The sequence below is a fragment of the Echeneis naucrates genome, chromosome 2, assembly GCF_900963305.1.
Source record: "Echeneis naucrates chromosome 2, fEcheNa1.1, whole genome shotgun sequence".
Lineage (NCBI taxonomy): Eukaryota > Metazoa > Chordata > Actinopteri > Carangiformes > Echeneidae > Echeneis > Echeneis naucrates.
The window spans coordinates 11,169,698-11,188,987 of NC_042512.1; the positions used below are offsets into that span (position 1 = coordinate 11,169,698).

The 19,290-nt window shown below is 44.2% G+C and overlaps 1 protein-coding gene across 4 annotated transcripts in view; it reads right to left on the minus strand.

Annotated features, from left to right (window-relative positions):
- Nucleotides 1–683: 683 nt before the first annotated feature.
- The window catches only part of zeb2b (zinc finger E-box binding homeobox 2b), an 85,872-nt gene continuing 67,265 nt past the window's right edge, over nt 684–19,290 (minus strand). The window contains exons 4-11 of one of the 4 annotated variants that reach the window (XM_029522986.1): nt 16,810–16,902; nt 15,690–15,758; nt 13,151–13,339; nt 12,000–12,214; nt 8,711–8,819; nt 5,950–7,964; nt 3,993–4,095; nt 684–2,132 (exon numbers count right to left, since the gene is read on the minus strand). In XM_029522986.1, coding sequence (XP_029378846.1) covers nt 1,561–2,132; nt 3,993–4,095; nt 5,950–7,964; nt 8,711–8,819; nt 12,000–12,214; nt 13,151–13,339; nt 15,690–15,758; nt 16,810–16,902 — 3,365 coding nt within the window. In that variant the 3' untranslated portion in view covers nt 684–1,560. Of the gene's footprint in view, nt 2,133–3,914; nt 4,096–5,949; nt 7,965–8,710; nt 8,820–11,999; nt 12,215–13,150; nt 13,340–15,689; nt 15,759–16,809; nt 16,903–19,290 lie in introns of all 4 variants that reach the window. The other 3 variants (XM_029522976.1, XM_029523005.1, XM_029522995.1) reach the window with 3 other exon arrangements.

A 19,290-nucleotide genomic window follows, 5' to 3' on the forward strand; every position in this document is an offset into this window, starting at 1 on the left:
CAAATTAAGAATTCAATAATACTTTTACAAAGACATTTCAGGAAAGATTCTTCTTCAGTCATGATATCATACATAGTATTTAACAGTCCCTCTTCATTTTTTTTAGCTTAAAAAAAGAAACAAAGATGAAGAAAGTGGAATTTTTCAGTCGAAAATACAGTGTTTTCACAATTGTATAAAAGTTCCCAAATTTGGAATTTTCCTGTAACTGGAAAATAAAGGAAATAAAATAAAATAAGATTAAACTTCGCATTTCACAATGTTTCAAAACACAATAAATGCTCTCTTTACGTAAAATTTGCCCCTATGATCGACACCATGTTCCTTTTTACTAAAATATATCTATATATTGAAGAACTATAGTACTGTACACAACAGTATGAAATAAATAAAATTAGGAAATATAAAATGGGCCACATAAATAATGTCTTTTTTCAACCTACAAATAAAATGAATGCAATTTGCTGTTTTCAAAGAAAAAAAAAATGGTTTGGTGTAATACTGACAAGTTAAAGAAAAGAAACTGAAAACATTGCACAACATAATGTAAACTAAGGAACTGCTGCCTATAAGTCTTAATACTGACACGGGTGCTTCAAAGAACAACGGTGAACCATTTTATAATACTGAAGCTGGTGAACAAAAGTAACCTTCCTTACACGATACGAGGGTGGCACTTGCAGAAAACACACAGGTTAAAAGGTTTGCATATAAGGCTTCTTTTTTTTTTTTTTCTTATCAAAAACACCTTACAAAGGCTTCGTCCTTCATTTTTTTTCCCCCCATACCATCTGTCCATAAACTGTATTTTCCCTTAAAACGAAGGTCTCTTTAAAACTTCATCCTCTTAAGAAAAAAAAATAAAACCCCAAACAAAAAAGAAAAAGAAAAAGAAAAACCCCTCTAAGCTTCTTCATACAGTCTTTTGTTTAAATTCCTTCATTTGAAGTTGATTCAAGAGGCCTAAAACAGTGTGGCTGGAGATGTTTGTGGCCGGGCAACAGGGCAAAACTAAAGACAACACCATAGGTAGGTAGGTGATAACAAAGGTAATATCGAAGGACTGTAGTGCAGACACTACTGCTCTTTTTCCAACACTGTATAAATATATACATAGGCAATACTTTTTATTATTTTTGTTCATGATTATAGAAGCGGAGTGCAATTTGTACAAGTCACTAGTTGTGCTATAAATACTATGGAACACAGGGGGTTTATTTGAGGAGGTTAGCACCACACATATTTTTAGGCCTTAGTACTGTACATTTTTTGAAATGTATTCATTTATTCATTGTTCGGTTTGCATAATGCAGCTTATTTCACAAACCCATGCCTCCCTTCCCTAAACGCCTCCTCCAGATTGATTTTAGAGTCCATGTCTTGTTCGGCAGACATCTATCCCCTCAGAGGAGTCTGTCAAAGAAAGCTTCCCGGAAGCTTCAGGCACGTGCATGTACAGCTTAAAACACGGTGTTTTAAACCAAGTAGGTAAGAATACTGAACCGAAAGAGAGAAACTTAAAACTTCAAAGATGGGAAGCTTTTGAAACGCTGTCGCCGATTACATGCCATCCTCCATCGTGTCCTCGTGATCCGATTTGGTTTCCGTTTTGCCGTCCAGCGAGCTATCGTCCATTGAGTGCTCTCCGTTCTCCTCCTCGTCCCTCAACGTGTCCGGGTCCGTGTCCATGCTCTTGCTTTCCTCCTCTTCCTCCTCGAACTCATCCTCCCTCCGTCCGATCTTGGCATACGTTCCATCCACTTCCTTCCGTCCCTCTCTGATCCCTCCGTTCACGGCGTCATGCCTCAGGATGGCCTCGCGCTCTGCCATCTCCGGGTAACCCTGAGGTGTCATGCCCTGCAAGTACGCCCGGCTCATCAGCAGCTCCGTGGGCTCCAGGTGGCCCTTCTCGCGGGCCTCCCTCTCGGCCGCCTCCCGCTCCTCGGCCTCTCGCTTGCAGTAGGAGTAGCGGTGGTTCATGTGCTGCGAGTAGGAGCCAGAGTGCGAGAACCTCTTCCCGCACTTGTCGCACTGGTAAGGCTTCTCACCCGAGTGCAGCCTGGAGTGCTCGATGAGGTGGTGTTTGTGTTTGAAGGCTTTCTTGCAGATCTGGCACTGGTGGGGCCTCTTGCCTGCAGAGACACAAAACACACACCGGAGGGGGGGGCGTGAGTGGCCTGCCTCGCTCATCCTGCTGCTACAACAAATTACACAAGTCAGCAGAAAGAAAAACGTTGAGGAAAAACTCTGATGAATTGGATGGCATGGAGTAAAATGACATCACAGAGCATTAAATCCAACTCTGACTTACGACTTAAGGCTATTTGTTTATTCAAATGGTGAGCACGATGAGAAAGTGCGCTCGCATTCATGGGTCTACATTATGGAAATTCCCTCCCGTGGTTGAAGCATGGAGAAACTCGACCACAACTACTTATTTTTAGGCCTGCGTGAAACATTGATGAATGCAACATAAATAAACTACCCAAAAGCAAACAAACAGAAAAGGCGCAACAAAGGCGGAAGCAAATCCGAGATGGGCCGGCGGGGGGAGTGGGAGGCTCCGAGGGGTTGCCCTGCTCATCTCCGAACACAATTCAGGTTCATGGTGACGCCTGGCCCTCCATTAAGTATTGGGCTGGGGCTGCACGCTGACCAAATGTGACGGAGGCTTTGGATGCCAAGGCAGAAATGAGGAACCCAAGCTGGCCACAGGGGCAGGGCGAGATAGTTTTATGACTCGCGGCCATAAACTGTCTGGCTACACAAACGTCCTCCGGCCTGTACTGCGGCCGCACGGCTGCTGTGACACTTGCCGTTTATTCCCAAACACTGACTGCTCACCAACTTCGACTTCTTCACTCGTCCAAAACCTGAAGTCACCGGCACATTTTTCTCCTTCCACTAATAAGTCTCCAAACATCTCATTTTGGCTTCTTCTCTGAGTCACTGCTGCTCACCACGTGTGGAAATATGGCCGTCTGTCTCACACAAATCACATGACTCCCCTCTGACACTCGTGTCCGCCAGCCAACAGGCTTTCAAGCTGCATTTCTGTCCAACATCTGGGCAGCTCTTGGTTGCACTTCTGAGCCTGATATTGTTAAAAAACAACACACGGCGACACGAACATGAAAGCGTCGCGTCCTGAGCGAGACGCAGGGGCGCTCTGGAGATAGTGCGTCCCTTTTTAAGGAGTTCAGTGCACTGTTCTGACGGTGCACCCTCCCTCTCTTTTATGTCCAACCAGATAACATGAAGGCTGCATAAAACACTGAGCACTGTGCTACAGATAGTGGATAAAATAAATGATGCAACCTAGTGAAAGAGGATCTCTGTATAATAACTATAATGAAAGACTTGTTATCAGTGCTCTGAAGCTTCTGAGCGCTTCCGTGCTGATGTGATCTATCGCCAATAATGGGGCCGATAAAGGCATTAGGGGCCCTTTGCTTGGTTTTATACATCTAGGTGAATTGATGTGTGTCTTTTGAGATAGCAGGATGGTTCATACAGCAGGATATGATTGGAAAATAAAGAGCACAATCACTAGAAAAGATAGCTGAAGTCTCCCTTTGCTTCCCTACCTGCATTAATTACAGATTACGCTCTCTTAATATTTGAGAAGAGAACACACAACGCTATAAAAACACACACCAAAAAAAAAAAAAATAAATAAAAATTAAAAAAATAAATAAAACTTTGTGTTTTGAAATTCGTTGTCATCTCAACCCTGTCAATGAAGAAGCATGTTAGGTGTTGGTTTACATATACAACTTAAGGGTAAAGCAGAGGAAGAAAGAAAGAGAAAAGGGGGAACATAATATATATTCATACTGAAAGGATTTGGCAACACAAACATTTAAAACATAAAAAGCATGGGGTTTAAAATAAGGGTCTAGAACAGTATATACCTGTGTGTTCATATTTGTGTCTTAGAAGGGAACTGCTCTTCTGGAATGTTTTGTCGCACAAGTCACACGCGTACATACCACTTTCGGTCTTCTTAATCTTCTTCCGTGACAGACAGGAGTCGGGGTCTGTCATGTCGTCCAGCCCTGACATGTAATCTGGTGTACCGTCGAGCAGGTCCCCCTTGAAACACAGAAAAAAAAAAAAAAAAAAAAAAAGAGAGAGGAGACAAAACATAGCAATGAATTTGCTGTGCGACTGATGAGAGAAAAGATAGTTGGGAGTTGTAGTTTTATTTTCTGCAAGTTTCATGTTTGTTTCTTTTCTCTTTTTTTTTTTTTTTTTTTCTCTCCGTAGGTCATAATGTTGCAAATGATACGATATGCAAATGTGCAAATATTGCTTTTATCTGGATGAAACTTGCTCAACATTTAAGACATAACTTTGTGTGGCACTTTGTGTCAGCCGATAAAACGGTAAACTGAACTGTACCCCCCCCCCCCCACCAAACAATCACACTGTGCTCCGTGTTCTCATGAATTTTTGATTAGCAGCACATAGCAGCATTGATTTCTTATAAAACTTTCAGCTCTGGAGTAATATCCTATCTATAACTGACATGCTCCCCATTATGAAGCTCAGCCATAATGGTATATTCAGTGTGGTCTAATTTTGTACAGGAGCGTTAATTCTGCACATTCCTTTAAAATTCTCCTTTATGATAAAGATTAGTTCCCGACTTTAATTGATGGAGAACAATATTACAAGCAAACTGCAAACTCATATAATGATTAAAATCAGAAGGTGCACCTTAATGGCCAATATTGAGCCACCAAAGCTTCCTTTAATGAATATATGTGTGATAATGTGTGGACAGCTCTGCACTGTGTTTTAAGAAGGGACCACTATCACTCTGCAATCAATTTGAACTAAACGCCTGTAGCTGTATTTTTAAAATCTAATTTAATAACTTAGAATAGGAAACATTATTAATACTTTTTTTCATCAAAATGGTTCCCTCTATGTTAAACAGCCTTCAGCATTCACTGGTAATGAACATGGAGACTGTGCATTATTAATCCACATGTAGAAGCTCATTTTGGCTTTGGCTCTCTTTAAAATGCAGCAAAGTTGCGATGGGAAATTTCACAGAAGTGCACAGCTCCAGGGCTCACCTTTGTCATTTTTACAAAGGCCTTTCACCCATATTTAATAACAAAATATGCGAGTTCAGGCCAGGGCTGAAAGAGGACTGGAGTCAGGAGCATTAATGTGTTCCACACGCAGCAGCGGGTAAAATTTACAGTGGAGAGTGGTAACAATTAGAGCTTTAGTGAGATTAGATTTTAGGGCCAACATCGTCCCTGTTCTTTATTTGAAACCGATGCTGTTTGCTATTTTTTGCCAGGGTCTTTTTATGCTTAAAGTAGACTTTTCTGAGGGTGGAAAATTAAAAACTACTGCGATTCTGGATTAAGGTTCAGCGTGGAAACCCTTCAGAACAATTTCAGTCAATTATTGAGCAGTCATAAATCTCATCACCAACATCCACAACCATCAAACGGAGGGCTGGAGACTCATGAAGGCAGGATGAGATAACTCTTTTCAAGTGATGTGAAAGAAGAAGAGAAGGATGCTGCAGCAAATCCTGGAACCGGCAAAAGTTTGCTCCTTTAGCCAGAAAAATGACTAAATTAGCTGATGAAAATGACAACTTCCTGTGTCACCTTCTCCATCACTGACTGGTATTCACCACGCTATCACTGCTAATATGTCAACCCTCAACTGTACACAGCTGAACCTTGAAAATGCCTCCTGTCCATCATGACACCACTAATTACGTCACTTTCTCTCCGCCCTGCGGTCGTGTCACAGCTGTTTATCTTCATCGCCTTTGTCAGTTCAGTCTACCTCAGGTGAGAATGTCTCTCTCCTGACTCGGAAGTCATTTTTAATTAGTACAGAAATGAGTTCAGATCATCTTAGGGACTCTGAGTGAGCCTGGGGCTTTTACAAAACCACAGGTGGCTTATTTACCTGGAAACCTGGTTTCCGCTGGTACTTTCTCCTCTGCTGCATCTCTGCAAAGGTAGCTGCCCCTGCTGCGTAAGTGTAGGCCATGTGCGGTAGGAAGCCCATTTGATCCATGCCCGGGTAGGGCCTAAGACCTGGTATGCTGGCCTGCATCGGGGGCATGAATGTGGCAGGTGGGAAAGCGCTCTGAGGTGGAAGTGACGTGTACAGGGGTTTGGCAGCAAACGGGTTAATGCCAAAGATGGGGCTAGTGCTTTTTTCTAGGTTTCCGTTGTTGGTCGAGCCTGAGAAATCCTTCTTGAGATAGGCCAAGTTTAAAGGCTCTTCGAAGTGCTCTCGGGGAGAGGGGACGCTGTTGTGGTCAATGGTGATGCTGTTGACTTTAGGTCTGCTTTTGACAGTCAGTGCGTGCTTGGGTTCCTTCATGAGTCTCGGCAGAGACAGGTCCAGCGGCTCCGCTTGCAGGTCTTCGGACGTCAAGCTGTTTGGAGTGTAGGAGCTGCTGTGAGAGTTTTTGGAGGACGTGGAGGACAGGTTCAGCGGGGAGGGGGTGTTGCTGCGGGAGTGGTCCAACTTTTCGCCTGCAGGCTTGGCGCCGCTGCTGAACTGGTGGTTTTTCAAATGTCTGAGTGTGTTGTCACAGTTGTTCACGTTGTTGTGGAGCTCTGCTATGGAGGGGGACGTGATACGGTCAGTAGGTTTGATTAGTGACACAGGTGACCTAGCTGCCATAGAGTCTTTTGGTGGAGTGTGGTGGTTATTTGTTCCAACAACCATATCCGTGTTGTTCCTGTGCTCTAGTGGTGGGGTCCTGGTGGTGCCGTATTGGTACATCTTTCGCTGGTCGAACCACTCCTTGACAAATTCCTGAGGAAGGCCAACTGCTATGGAAATCTTGAGCAGCTCCTCTGAGTTGGGCTCCATGTTCATGGCGAAATAAGCCTTCAGCACAGACATGTGGTCCCTGTAAGGGTTTAGGGGCCCAGTGAGTCCCTTATCAGACAACATGGGGGAAGTTAAGTGGCTGTTCTTCTCCATGAAGATCCCTGGTTTGTTGGGCATCATATTTTCACTCGGCTGCAGCACAGCTTTGATCTCCTCGTTCATTTTACACAGGTAGCGTTCATGCTGATGCAAAGGTATTGGCCCAGGGAAGGTTTCTTTGCAATATTGGCAAGCATAAGGCGTAAACATGTTGTTTTCCTGCACCTTCTCATCCACACCTCCATCAAGCATGTGGTTGGATTTCTCGCGTTTGATATTGCTAATCTGTCTCTTTGAGTCTGTAGTCAAGCTCTGGAGGCAGGCTTTGGCTTCGTTCACTTTTTCTAATGTGTAGTCAATGATGTTTTTGGTGGCGCCGTTGTGATTGACGAGTGGAAGGCCGACCTGAGGTCCCCCTGTTGAGGCCAGTGCCTGTTTCTGCTCTTCAACCTGGGACCCCAACTCCTTCATGTAGGCCTTCAGCTTGGAGAGCTCTTCTGGCTTGCAGTCCATTTTCTGCCTGCATACTGTGTTGTCCACAATCTGAAGAACCTTCTGCACCTCACTCAGGTTGTTCCCCAGTGCTCCTGGGTAGCCCAGGAGCTGGGACTCGAGCCCTGCAAGCCCGAGGTGCTGCAATGGACTCTGGGCCGTTGAGCTGTGATGGACCCCCAGTGGGCTGTTCCCTCCCATGCCTCCATTCAGAAACGGTCCGGGGGCACCGAATCCATGTGACGCCATCATCAGCTTGTAGTCGTTGAAGTCAAGCGGCTCCGTCTTGATGCTAAGGTGGTTGTTATGCTCAGGAAGGCCGAGTGGCTTGCCGTTCTCCAGCTTCTGCCGCAGCTGGGTAATGGCAGTGTTAGTGGGTGAGGAGGAGGCCGAGGTGGGAGAGGAGCCGGTTTTCATGTTGCTGCGCATCCTGCCGTTGACAGCTATCAGACCAATGCACTTTTTGCTGCTGATATGGGAACTGTAGGAACCCGAGTGGGAGAAACGCTTCTTGCAGTTGGGGCATTCATAAGGTTTTTCACCTGAAACAAAAAATATATACTGCGTAAGCTGGCTGATATGACGATAAAAAGATGAAATGAAGTTATATGGAACAGTCAATCAGACTGAAATCAACATTAACCTCATTACAGTTAAGCTGTTAGAGCCAGGTCAAGGTAATTGGTTACTTTGAAAAAATAAAATGCGAGAGTCAAATGAAATTCACCAGAAGAATCTACTGGGAAGTTGCTGCTCTCAGAGTGCAGCAAGATATTGCCTAAAATAAAAAAATTAAAAAATAAAAAGGAAACGAATTTTGGTGGAGAAAGCAACTAAAGGTATGAGAAAACAAGAAAGCTGATATCTGCAAAGGTGAGATAAAAACATTAGTGTTGTGGGCTAGTAGTAGTCGTGATATCAGACTTGAGCTGTGGGTTTTTTGACACATCAGTGTTGTAACTTCACATCCAGGACAATAGATGAAAAAGGCCATTTTGAGCCAAATCTGCCTCAGTTTAGTTTTTCTGCTGATCGGTGGACATTGTTCCCGACAAACAAACTGACAGATAATATGAAACTTTTGATATGCTACACACACACACACACATTTCTTAGCAAATATTACACTTGGCACGTGGAATGTTTTTTAACGCAGCAGTTTTCAGCGTCTATTAACAGCAAGGAAGGTCCAAAATAAACCAAAAGGAATTTCTGCGGATTCACGGTGCTCTTAAATCATGGTTATGAATATTCAAAGAGGAGGGACAGCATTCCTCTCTCCACTCACCACTATGAATCCGGAGGTGTTCCTTCAGATGGTGCTTGTATTTGAAGGCCTTGCCACACTCAGTGCATTTGAACTTGCGGTTACCGGCCGCTTGGTTGAGCAGTTGGTGCTGTGAAAGATAGAGAGCGTGAGATTCACGTTGGGGGGAGAAAGAAAGGAAAAAAAAAAAAAGGCACTAATGTCGGAGGGGTGAGAGTTCAGTAAATAATCACAATCGGTCGGCATGACAACAAGCAACAAGCCGAACAGCTCCAGTTGCCAATGAAGCATCTTGGCTTTCTACTCCCACCTCCGTTGAGCGACTACAGGCAGCGGCAGTGATAACAGAGAGAATCACATACTTTTTAATTTCCTGGCTCTGGAGCCAAAGGAGGCATGCCTTTAGAATTTGGCAGCCCAGAAAATAGAATAAATGAAAAGAGTTGCTTTTTTTTTTTTTCTTTTTTTTTTTTAACAGCTTTTCCCCCTCATTACAACCCCCAATCTGATCTACTTTTCAATTAATTTGGCCTAATCAGTCTAAAAGGTATTCAGAATCATCTTCGAGCTCTTTCACCCTGCGTTACCTGTATTCACAGCATTTCTATTGCACTTTGTACTTTTTCAGAACAGTTTCAAAAGTCTTTTTTAAAAAAAAAAGAAAAGAAAAGAAAAAACCCTCAAATGTCTCTTTAATAATCTTAGGATACAGAACACAGTGTATAGGGCCGACCTTGATTCACTATTCAAAGGTAAACATCAGTTGCAATCCATTGATTTGCAATTCAAACAAGGGCTGATCTGTGAAAAGGCAAATAAATAAATAAATAAATAAATAATCTAAATGTGCAACCCAACAACAACAACAACAACAACATTGGGTGTGTAAACCTGGCTTGTCCCCCACAAAACAATTAATTCCATGAGGGAGGTGAGGACGTTAAACGGTTGGCGAATTAAAATAAAAAAAGGAAAGAAAAGAAAGAGACATTTTCTCTGAGCTCGCTGGGGGGAAAATACAGCAACTCCCTCCTCCCAGTTCAGCCTTGACAAATGCTGGGGTGTGTGCTGACTCTACCCACATTCCTGGGGAGACAGATGGTGGCGCGCAGGACACTGGGAGGACTGGGAGGAATTGTTCAAACAGCCCCAACCTTCAAAGATCAAGCAGGGAGAGTCGGGGGCCCCGCCAAGCGCTGGAGAGGGACCCCACTGCTCGTATGTTGCTGAGTTGCATAAACAAACAGCAACAGCTGCTTCAGTGCCCCCACCTCCACCGCCGTCCCCTTACTTCCCCCCTGAGGACCCCTGCCCGGTAAAGTTTAGTCCCGCCACCACTGCTAATAAGACACAATTGCTCAGCGCTCTTAATTGTGAACGGCAGCGGCAAAATGCTCCATCTCTCCTTCATGGCTTGTTGTCAGTGTGAACCACCACTGCTGATTGTGGGCGGGGACCCGACTGGATGTTTACATATGTATAACCTCTAATTAGTCATATTTCAGCTAAGTGCTTAAGAGGAGGCGGAGTATTAAGGCTTGTAAACATACGAGACAGAGCAACACGGCACATGATTACCTATCAGGACATTATTCTTCATCTTAATCTGATCGCTCCTGAGTCAGCTGCTAATCGCCAAATGTACATTTCCACATGAGCATGTGCTCATTTTGATTTACTCTGTCTTCCAAACGCGTTGATGAGGACGTGATAGATTTAATTTGTTCGTCGTTTGCCCGTCTGAGCAGCGACGCCATGGACAAAAAGACAAAGAACAGAGTGCCACCGACAGAAAATCGAACTGAAGCCACAAAAAGAAAAAAGAAAGGGGAGAAAAAAAAAAAAAATCAAAAGAGTAAGCCATAACCTCGATGATTACCATTTAAACAGGCCAGCTAATTTACAAATCAAGATAACCAGCTTTGTGGGTAGACCTGCACCACTTGTATAGGAGTCTTTGGCCACTGACTCGACTCTGTGGTGGGGGGGGGGGAGCAGCTACAGCATTGTAATATGAGGATTGGGACGGCGGCTCACTCGGTCGGCCCATCTGCTCACGTTTACACCCAGCTGGTAGATCAGGTGAAAGTGCTGGCTGCTGACATCTGATCAAATCAGCCACAGTCTGAGCCTGTCATCCTCGCTTCAGAGAGCGCAACACCCACGACCTGGGACCGAACGCTGCAAAGCATCAGGGTACATGATATCATCTGTGATTGGCTCAAAAGAGGACTTTTTTATCCCCCCTCCGCTTTATTATATCACTGTAGATTACGAGGGCTTTCTATTGGAGGAGGTGCGTAAGAAAATGATCAAAAAAGTGATTTTTTTTTTTTTTTGTAATAACTTAAAAGGAGCATAAACAGATTATTCACCAGCGCTGCAGTTATTCTGCTTTATTAAAAACATCCTGTGCATCACAAAAAAGCTCATTGCTGATTCTTTTCCTGGAGGTTTTTTTTTTTTCCCCTTCACAAAATTAAATACATTTTACACATATTTTAGAGATCAACTTTAATATCTTTGCCACCTCTTAAACAAATTATTTTGTGATAATGATCCATACAAACTGCACCTGCTTAAAATATTACTGCTCAAATTTTTGTTTGCTGAGAAGTTTTAATTATCCCCCAACGTGCAAAAACTCTGTAAGTATGCAATTTTATTTTTTTTTTCTTCTTTTTTTGCTCCAATCTATCTCGCCCCGCATCTTCAACTCAAAGCTGACAAGTGAGTTAAACATCCGTGACTGCTGGATGTGTTTTCACCTCACAGGACTTTAAGGTGATTCATGCCAACTGCCAGCAGATTCACATTATATTTCAGACATATAGGATATAAATCGCTTGAGAAGATTCAAGTATACACAGATGTTTATGCAGTGCATGAAATTAGAAGTGGAGCGAGGGGGGTAGGGTGGAGTTTGATGGAGTGCTACGACTGCAGGCTGCACCAGAAGAACATTAAAGGCCAGGAGTGAAGTGAAGTTAAGGAGCTGATAAAAATTTCCAAATTGGAAATTAACACAATCATTCGATCGTGAACATGAGACTGGAAAATCATATCAGGGAGGGCCATCAAAAAACCATTTAGGGCCTCAATTAAAGTTATTACCATTAAAGGATCTGCATCTTCAAAATGCCATGAAAAATTAATAATGATTGCCAATCAGAAAAAATGATCTCTCTTCTCCGAGGGATCACAGCACATTAGAAATGAAATGAAATAGGCAACAGACAGACAGAAGGAGGAGAAACAGTGGAAGGAGAAGGGAGGGATGATGAAGAATAAAAAACAAAATCAGCCTCACCTGATCCCTCGCAGGCTTGTGTGTGGCCATATGCCGCTCGAGCTGAGTGCGGTAAGCAAACGTGTAGTTGCACAGGGGGCAGGCGAAGTTCTCCTCGTTCTTCTCATGGCGGTACTTGATGTGTTCCTTCAGCGATGTCAAACGCTTGTAGCCTCGGTCGCAGTAGGGGCAGGTCAACAGTTGGGCGAAGGCATCTGGCGTTCCAGGTGGCAGGTCTGCACAGGAGACAGCGGGAGGAGTGGGGAGCGGGGGAAAGGAGGAGGAAGGGGAAGGGAAAGCGGGCCAAAAGGTCAGCGAATCAATGGCAGCTAACGGGCGGGCTGCCCAGAGTGGTATGGGAGTTATCTCTGCAATCTGCTCCACATGAGAGCCACAGTGTCAGGCTGGCATCCGCTGCACTACGACCTCCTCCTGACTCCACACCCAGCACACACACACGCAGCACACACAGCACACTTGTGCAGCTTAACTTCCAGCAGTCCTCTCAGACAGAGTAACAAACAGGGCAATGACACTGTATGTACACAAACACAGGGAGACGCGTACAAAACCAAGTGGACAAACTCGTCGGCGCGCACGTACAAATAATTCCCTGTGCCGTCCTAATTGCTTCAAACTGCCCACACTTTGCTACTGCCACTCGCGCTGACGCGCTCATCGTGTCTGAAGCATGAATCATAGAGCCTGTTGCAATTCAGCTCCTTCCCTCTGGGGAGATTCGGAGGTGCGCTATCTGATTTCAAGCCCCTGCCCAGCTGTTGCTTAAGACTGTAGGTAAACACCAAGGCATCCGGCGAATCTGTGGGACCAACAGCTGCCCAGTCGTGTCAGCGGGAAGAGCTGCTACTCGGTCCAGACTCCTTCTCCCCCGCCCCCCCCAAGTCTTTGCTGCAACATTCATGCTACAGGAGGAGGTTCAGTTGAAGTACAGCCCAGTTTCATTATCTGGGTAATTTTTTTGGATCAACGTTAATGTTGCAAAACCTCTTTGGAGGTTGAATCTAACAAAATGCTACAGTATTTCATAGCGTGGTGTGAGCTTAGCTCGCGAAAACTAACGGACGTGACTGAGTGCGTTCTATACTCCTTGCCTTTCGGTGGACAAAAACTTTATGTGACCCCTCCCAACAGCCCCCCGACAGGCCTCCTACCGTTTTCTTCCGGTCCAGTGGCCTCAGGCGTGCCCAGGCGGGACAGCTCCTCTGGGGCTTCTGGGTAGATGATGGCCGTGTCGCCGCGCTGCAGGTACTCGGCGATGCTCACAACGTGGCTGTCGCTGTCGTCCAGCTTCCGTTTGGCAAAGAAGTCCTCAAACTCAGAAGTGCAATCCACGCTCTTGACTGAATAGAGATAGTAAAAGTGGAGGCCAACAGAGAAAGAAGGAAGGGGTGGGGGGGGTGAAATTGGATTCATTTCTTCCCCAGAGAAATGTCTTACAGGAGGATATTGGGAACCTGTTGGTGGAAATGCGATGAACACTGCCACCCTAAAACATTACAGCCCTGCTTTGAGGAGAATACATCTAAATTACTGGCTTTGCTTGTCATGCCAGCTAAAATAAGAATTGTAACTTAATCCGGCCAAAAGTCAAGAGATAAACACTGCTGAAAAACAAAAAAACTCCACTGACCTAATTTACTCAGGACATAAAATCAGATTTTGAGTTTAAGACTGTAAAATAAAAAAAGACTTGTCTACGTACATGCAGAGCCCTTAATCAGCAACAGAGCCACGTTTCTTTGTATCGACTTTCACATATAAGGTCAATCAAGAGACTGTGGCTTTTGTTGATTCTGTGTTGAACAGATTACCAAGGCCAAACCACAAACCAGTGCAAAAAAGAGAGGGTGGGGGGTGGGGGGGGGCATGCTTTGCCATAGCTAAGCTGTATGTATCTTAAGCCATCCAAAGTGCTGAGGCCACACAATGCGTTTTCTCAAATTATTTCCCAGTCCCCTCTCTTCAGGGAAACTCTTAAGCTGCAGTGTAGAGATAGCTGCCTCCAAAAACAAACCGGAGCTAAAAGAAATCAGCAGCCTTCATTAGTCAAGGGGATGGCCGACTTTCAAAAAAAAAAAAAAAAAAAAAAAAAAAAAAAAAAAAAAAATCGCACACGCTGTTTACATCCTGGAGATTCTGGAGGCTGTTTGGCTATGCTGAACTGAAAAACTGAGTGAAGTCTCATCAGACTTCATCCCCTGTTAATTAGGCTTTTAGACTGTAAGCCAAGGTGAGGTTTAAAGAGCGATTTGTTAGGCTGTGATGACTTGGCGGTCCAATTTGCAAAAGGTCAAGGTAGTAGATATTCGGTTGTCAAAAATGGCACCGAAATGTCATCGGTGCCAATGGATCACTTTTGATAACCGTGATAGCATAATTTACAGCAGTCTCATTAGATGATTCTCTGGCTTTTGAACACTGCGAAGATAATTGTGAGAGCCCGAATGCTGAGATGAGTTTTTTTTAAGTGGTTGTTTAAGATTGAGTGGTGATTGACCAGGGTGCGGTTTGGTGCAATCAGCTTCTGGACCTCAACCTAAGAACCGTCGGCGTGATGAAATGTTGTTTATTTAATGTTTTACTCTCAGTCACTGGCGCTTACCAGCCCTCTTTGTCACTCAGCTAGGTAAAATGACCTTCGCGTTTCTTGTTGAGTCGTTTCGAGATGAAAAATATCAATGTTTCTTTCGGGAGGAACCTCTTGACTTTCTTTCCCCCTCGGTGAAAGGAGGAAATCACCTGGATCACAGTGTGCTTTGGCACCGAGACGTGATCAGACTGCTCATGTCTTTAAATGAAATCACATGTGATCTGGTGGCAGAGAGCTTCCAGAGCAGGGCAACAGTATTGTTTCCAAAAGTCCATTAAGTAGTCAAAATGGAAAAAGCATTGCTATGCCTGACTTTTCAGAACAGAGAGGGGGGGAAAAAGATTAAGAATAAAACACCACAACGGGCACGAAAGAAATAGTAATGACAGATGAAGGGAGGGCTGCGTGGCATTCTGTGGGGCGAGTTACCATAACAGCATCCGGGGCCAATTGTCAGGGTAGCCAGGATGATATCATGGAAGGGAAGGGGTGTGTGTGGCTGCAAATCAGCTCTTGGTGGCTTAATGAAAAATGGCAGGTAGTGTTGGGTTTCACCAGGAGCAGGCGACAGGACGCCAACACATGTAAGGCCTCTCTCAGCTCAGGCTGAAAACTGCACCTATAATCACGGGTTCTCAACATTAGGCTCACTTGAGCTGCCATTAAACATCCAGAGATTTGTCTCAGTGGTCACTGTGTCAGCGGGACAAGACTGTTCCTCTAATTACAGCGCAGTTTTTAGACGGCATTGTCTTGTTCCTGTTTTACGGAGGCCAGAAAAATGGAGTCAAAAGCCCCAAAAGGGGCATAAATCTGAGGTGTCACAGGACGATGATAAGAGAGGAGCAAAAATATATATATCTGCTCCAACATTATGGTTTGCGTGTGTTCCTTTGTATGCATGTGAGGGAGGGAGTGTTACTGTGAATCTTCCCTCAACAGAAAATACTATTTGCTACTCACTCGCCTCTTACCAAGAATTTGGACGCGAGTAGTTTATACAGGCACTTTAGTGTGCACTGGCTGAAATGGTCATAACCTGCGATATGTCACATCGAAGCGACACACTACACAACACTCGGCATCCCGAGTTAACTCACCTGTACCATTTCCAACTGTCTGCAGAGCGGCATCGGGCCCCAGTGTGTCGAAATCATCTTTTATTTCATCTGTGCAGGAAGAGAGCAGAAGAAAAGAAGGGGCGGGGGGGTGAGTAAGTACCTTGTTGTGCAAACCGACAAATGCTTACAATGAGGCATTTAAAGCGAAGGTATAGAGAAGGCAATAAAGGCACCGCTGTGCATCGCGGCACGCCGCAGCTTTGTTCAGCATGCTTAATGAATGCTATCATCTGGGCCAGACAGTGACTTATTTACCTTTAACATGACAACAAGCGGTGGGGGAGGTGAAGAAAGCTTCAATCGCCAAACAGAGCGATTAAATACAACATGGAGCACATCCACCTGAGCAATCATAGAGCTCCAGCCAACACGCAGGATGAGCTTATTACTCCCTGGCTGTGACGCCGCTGCAATCCTCTGCATGCAGGATCACGTTTGTTTTATCATATGTCATTTGGTGGATGCTTTTATCCGAAGCTGCCTGGAGTATTGCGAGCGCACACATTTTTTTGATTTCCCACAACCCCCTGGCAGAGAGTTGCTCCAAACTAAAAAGAATACAACCCTCAACCGCAAATTAACAGTTTTAGTTGCACAAACATTTCTGAGGGGCAAAGCTACTCTGGATGCAGAGATAACCTCATTGGTTAGAGTAAACCTCAAGTGGGCGGAGCCAAAGAATTAATGCTTTCTGGCAAAGAATGTTATGGTTGAAACTAAATCAAAAGACAAGAGGCCATTGTTTCAAAGTCATACACAGTTAATAGAGTTTTTCTCCGTGTTCAGGGAGAGGAGCCTTTTGTCCTGTGACTTCACAGATTTAATACATTTCTCTAATTCAATTTTTCAACGATGGGAATCGGAAGCTCTTTGGCTCCGCCCACCCACGGCTGACCCGCCGTCATTCACATTTGTCCCAAAGAGAAATGCTTGAATTGCTAAAACCTCCAGGAGCCTCGGTTCAGACAGACCAGGTTCTTACTGCCAATCAGGATAATGGCACCCAGTCTGTGCAGACGGGCAGATATTGTCCTGGCACAGGTGAGGCTGCTGTAAATAAACGGTGGATTGACAGACTCATAAACAAACCCACCCTTACCCCCACCAACAAATTCATCTGTCCACGGTCGACAGGAGGACACTGACTGGACAATCAGCTTAAGGAGTCCCTCGTCCCTCCTCCTTGCCTCGCCTGTAAAAATTAAATCAAGGTGCTTCCGAGAACACGGGGGCTTTGTATAAAAAAAAATAAATAAATAAAAATAAGGAACAAGAAACCTGCATTGTGTGCCTGACACGCATCTGTTCTTGCTCTGCTGCTCCTGCAAGGACGTTACAAGTGTTGCATTGTGAAGAGTTTTTTTTTTTTTTTCACTAGTCCACAGCAGGATCTGATGTATCTGACTATCCCTTGGCTATTAAACCAGGATGAGCGCCTACATTGAGAAACCTGGCTGAGATATTACAGGAAAGGTGGTGGGTGTATTGTTGATAATAATGTTATCCTGCTTACATTACTCTACACAAAAGCCAGAAGCAAAAAGAATTTTTATTTTTGTTGGAAACAATGGGCTTAATAGTTGTGGAATGCTTTTTGAGGCTCACAATCAGGGTTGTCTCGAAATTAAAGATTTGGCTTCTGCGGTGAAATGATAAATACCCCTGTCAATGGCTCCAGAGAATAATGACAGACTCTTCTGGTTGGGTATGTCCTAGTTTAACTTTCCCCTCGCTAGGATTTTTTTTTTCCCCCCTCTTCTGTTTTTTTTTTTTTTCTGTACATTTGATTGCATGTCTGCCAAACTGCATCGAAACCACAGGCGCAGGATGAGAAAATAAATGGGTTTTAAACAACATAAATTAAACTATGACAAAACAAAACAGATAAAAAAGAAAACAACCCCCTCCACCACAGATTAAAATATATCCACAAGTATCAGATATCAGCATGTATGAAAACCTCCCCCAGTTCGCGCTGAACACGGTTAAAAAAAAAATAATAAAAAAACTCCCTCACATTTCTGTGTCCTCGTAAGCACCGTGTTTGCTTTGGGTAATCAAATTTGGCTGCATATTTTTAGTCTGACGCAAGGGGATGACCGGTGGGATTTACTGGCCCTCCACTCTCCCCTATTTACCTTGGACAACTTTTGTTATCTGTGGTCTGAAGGGAGGGACCGCTGCTTCCAGCAGGAGGTAGGCTAATACCACATACACCTCTCTGCTACGGCCTCTGGCACACAGACGAGCACGCAGCCATGCCAGTCCTGAATCACATTCAAATGGGACAAAGTGTCGAGTTGGCGAGCCGGGAGCCGGTGAGGAAAGGCATTGCAGGTCGCTGCTATGGAGCAGCGTTTACACGGGAACTGACATTTCATGACTTTATCTGATTGGATAGTTTCTTTTAATTTTTAGATGTTGAGAGAAAAAAAAAAAAAAAAAAAGTCAAGTCACGTGAAAACAATGGGGGGGGGGGCGCAAAAAAAAAAAAAAGAAAAAGAAAAAGGGAGCGATTCGATTTCTTCCACAAATATATGCCTATTCTTGGTCATGGAAAGCAGTTTGGATGAAACTGTCCACTAAATGCTGGAAAAGAGTGTTTTGTCAGCAGTAAATCACAGAGGACCTGAGGCGGTAAGGTACACACCTCCTTGAAGAGCGATGTTGAGGTCTGAGAGCCGACTCTCGACCCAGGAGGAGTCCAGAATACCTTGGCTAGACCGTAATTCCACCTATTTTCATAGCAGCTCTGATGCTGTTTATTTTGAAAACATTCCTACTTTTATGGCTGGTCACCGCAGTCGCAAGGGCTTTAAAGTTCTGCCTTTGTGCATTTAGCCTCATTTATCCAGAGCCGGTCCCGTTTGAGTAAAGCACTTCATGGTTTTCTCAATCTCAGAAACAAAACACAGTTTTGCTAAAACATGTTTTTAAAAACTGCCAGTTCTGATATTTTTAGACTTAAGTTGTCACAAGTAGATAGTTTGTGTCAGTGCTCCATCTCTTCAGATTTGAGCATTTTACAGCCAAAGAATAGCCAAAGTCTCTTCCTCTGAATTTTATTCTTGGCAGCGAGAAAAGCATCAAAAACGCTGCACTTAAAAAAAAAAAAAAAAAAAAAAAAGTGGAAAAAATTAATCGAAAAAAAAAAAAGAAAAAGAAACCTGACAAATGTGCACACCAAGAACCACTGTTTTATCACAAACAGAAGGCTCAATTTGGCCAAATAATATCAGAAAAGAGACAGATTGGGCCTTTTAAACATTGCATCTCCAGGAGCGAGCAAGATGCTTCCATCGTCCAAGAAACATGCAGAAAAAGTGGGATTTCCACAGCCTGTGATTACGGCAGGGCTCAGTACGAAATCCCCTTGAGCTTAAAAAGGGCGAAGGCAAAACAGGTGATTTATTTGAAAATGTCTGTCAGTGATAATGATGTCATAGTTTCCAGCACATCGTGTCCAGCCTCACTGTGGGATGAAGGAATGTCAAGGACAACAGACAGACACAAGACTCTGATTGTGCCCAGGAATCAGAGGAGGCTCGGTGATAAACCTTTTTTTTCCTTTTTTCTCCTT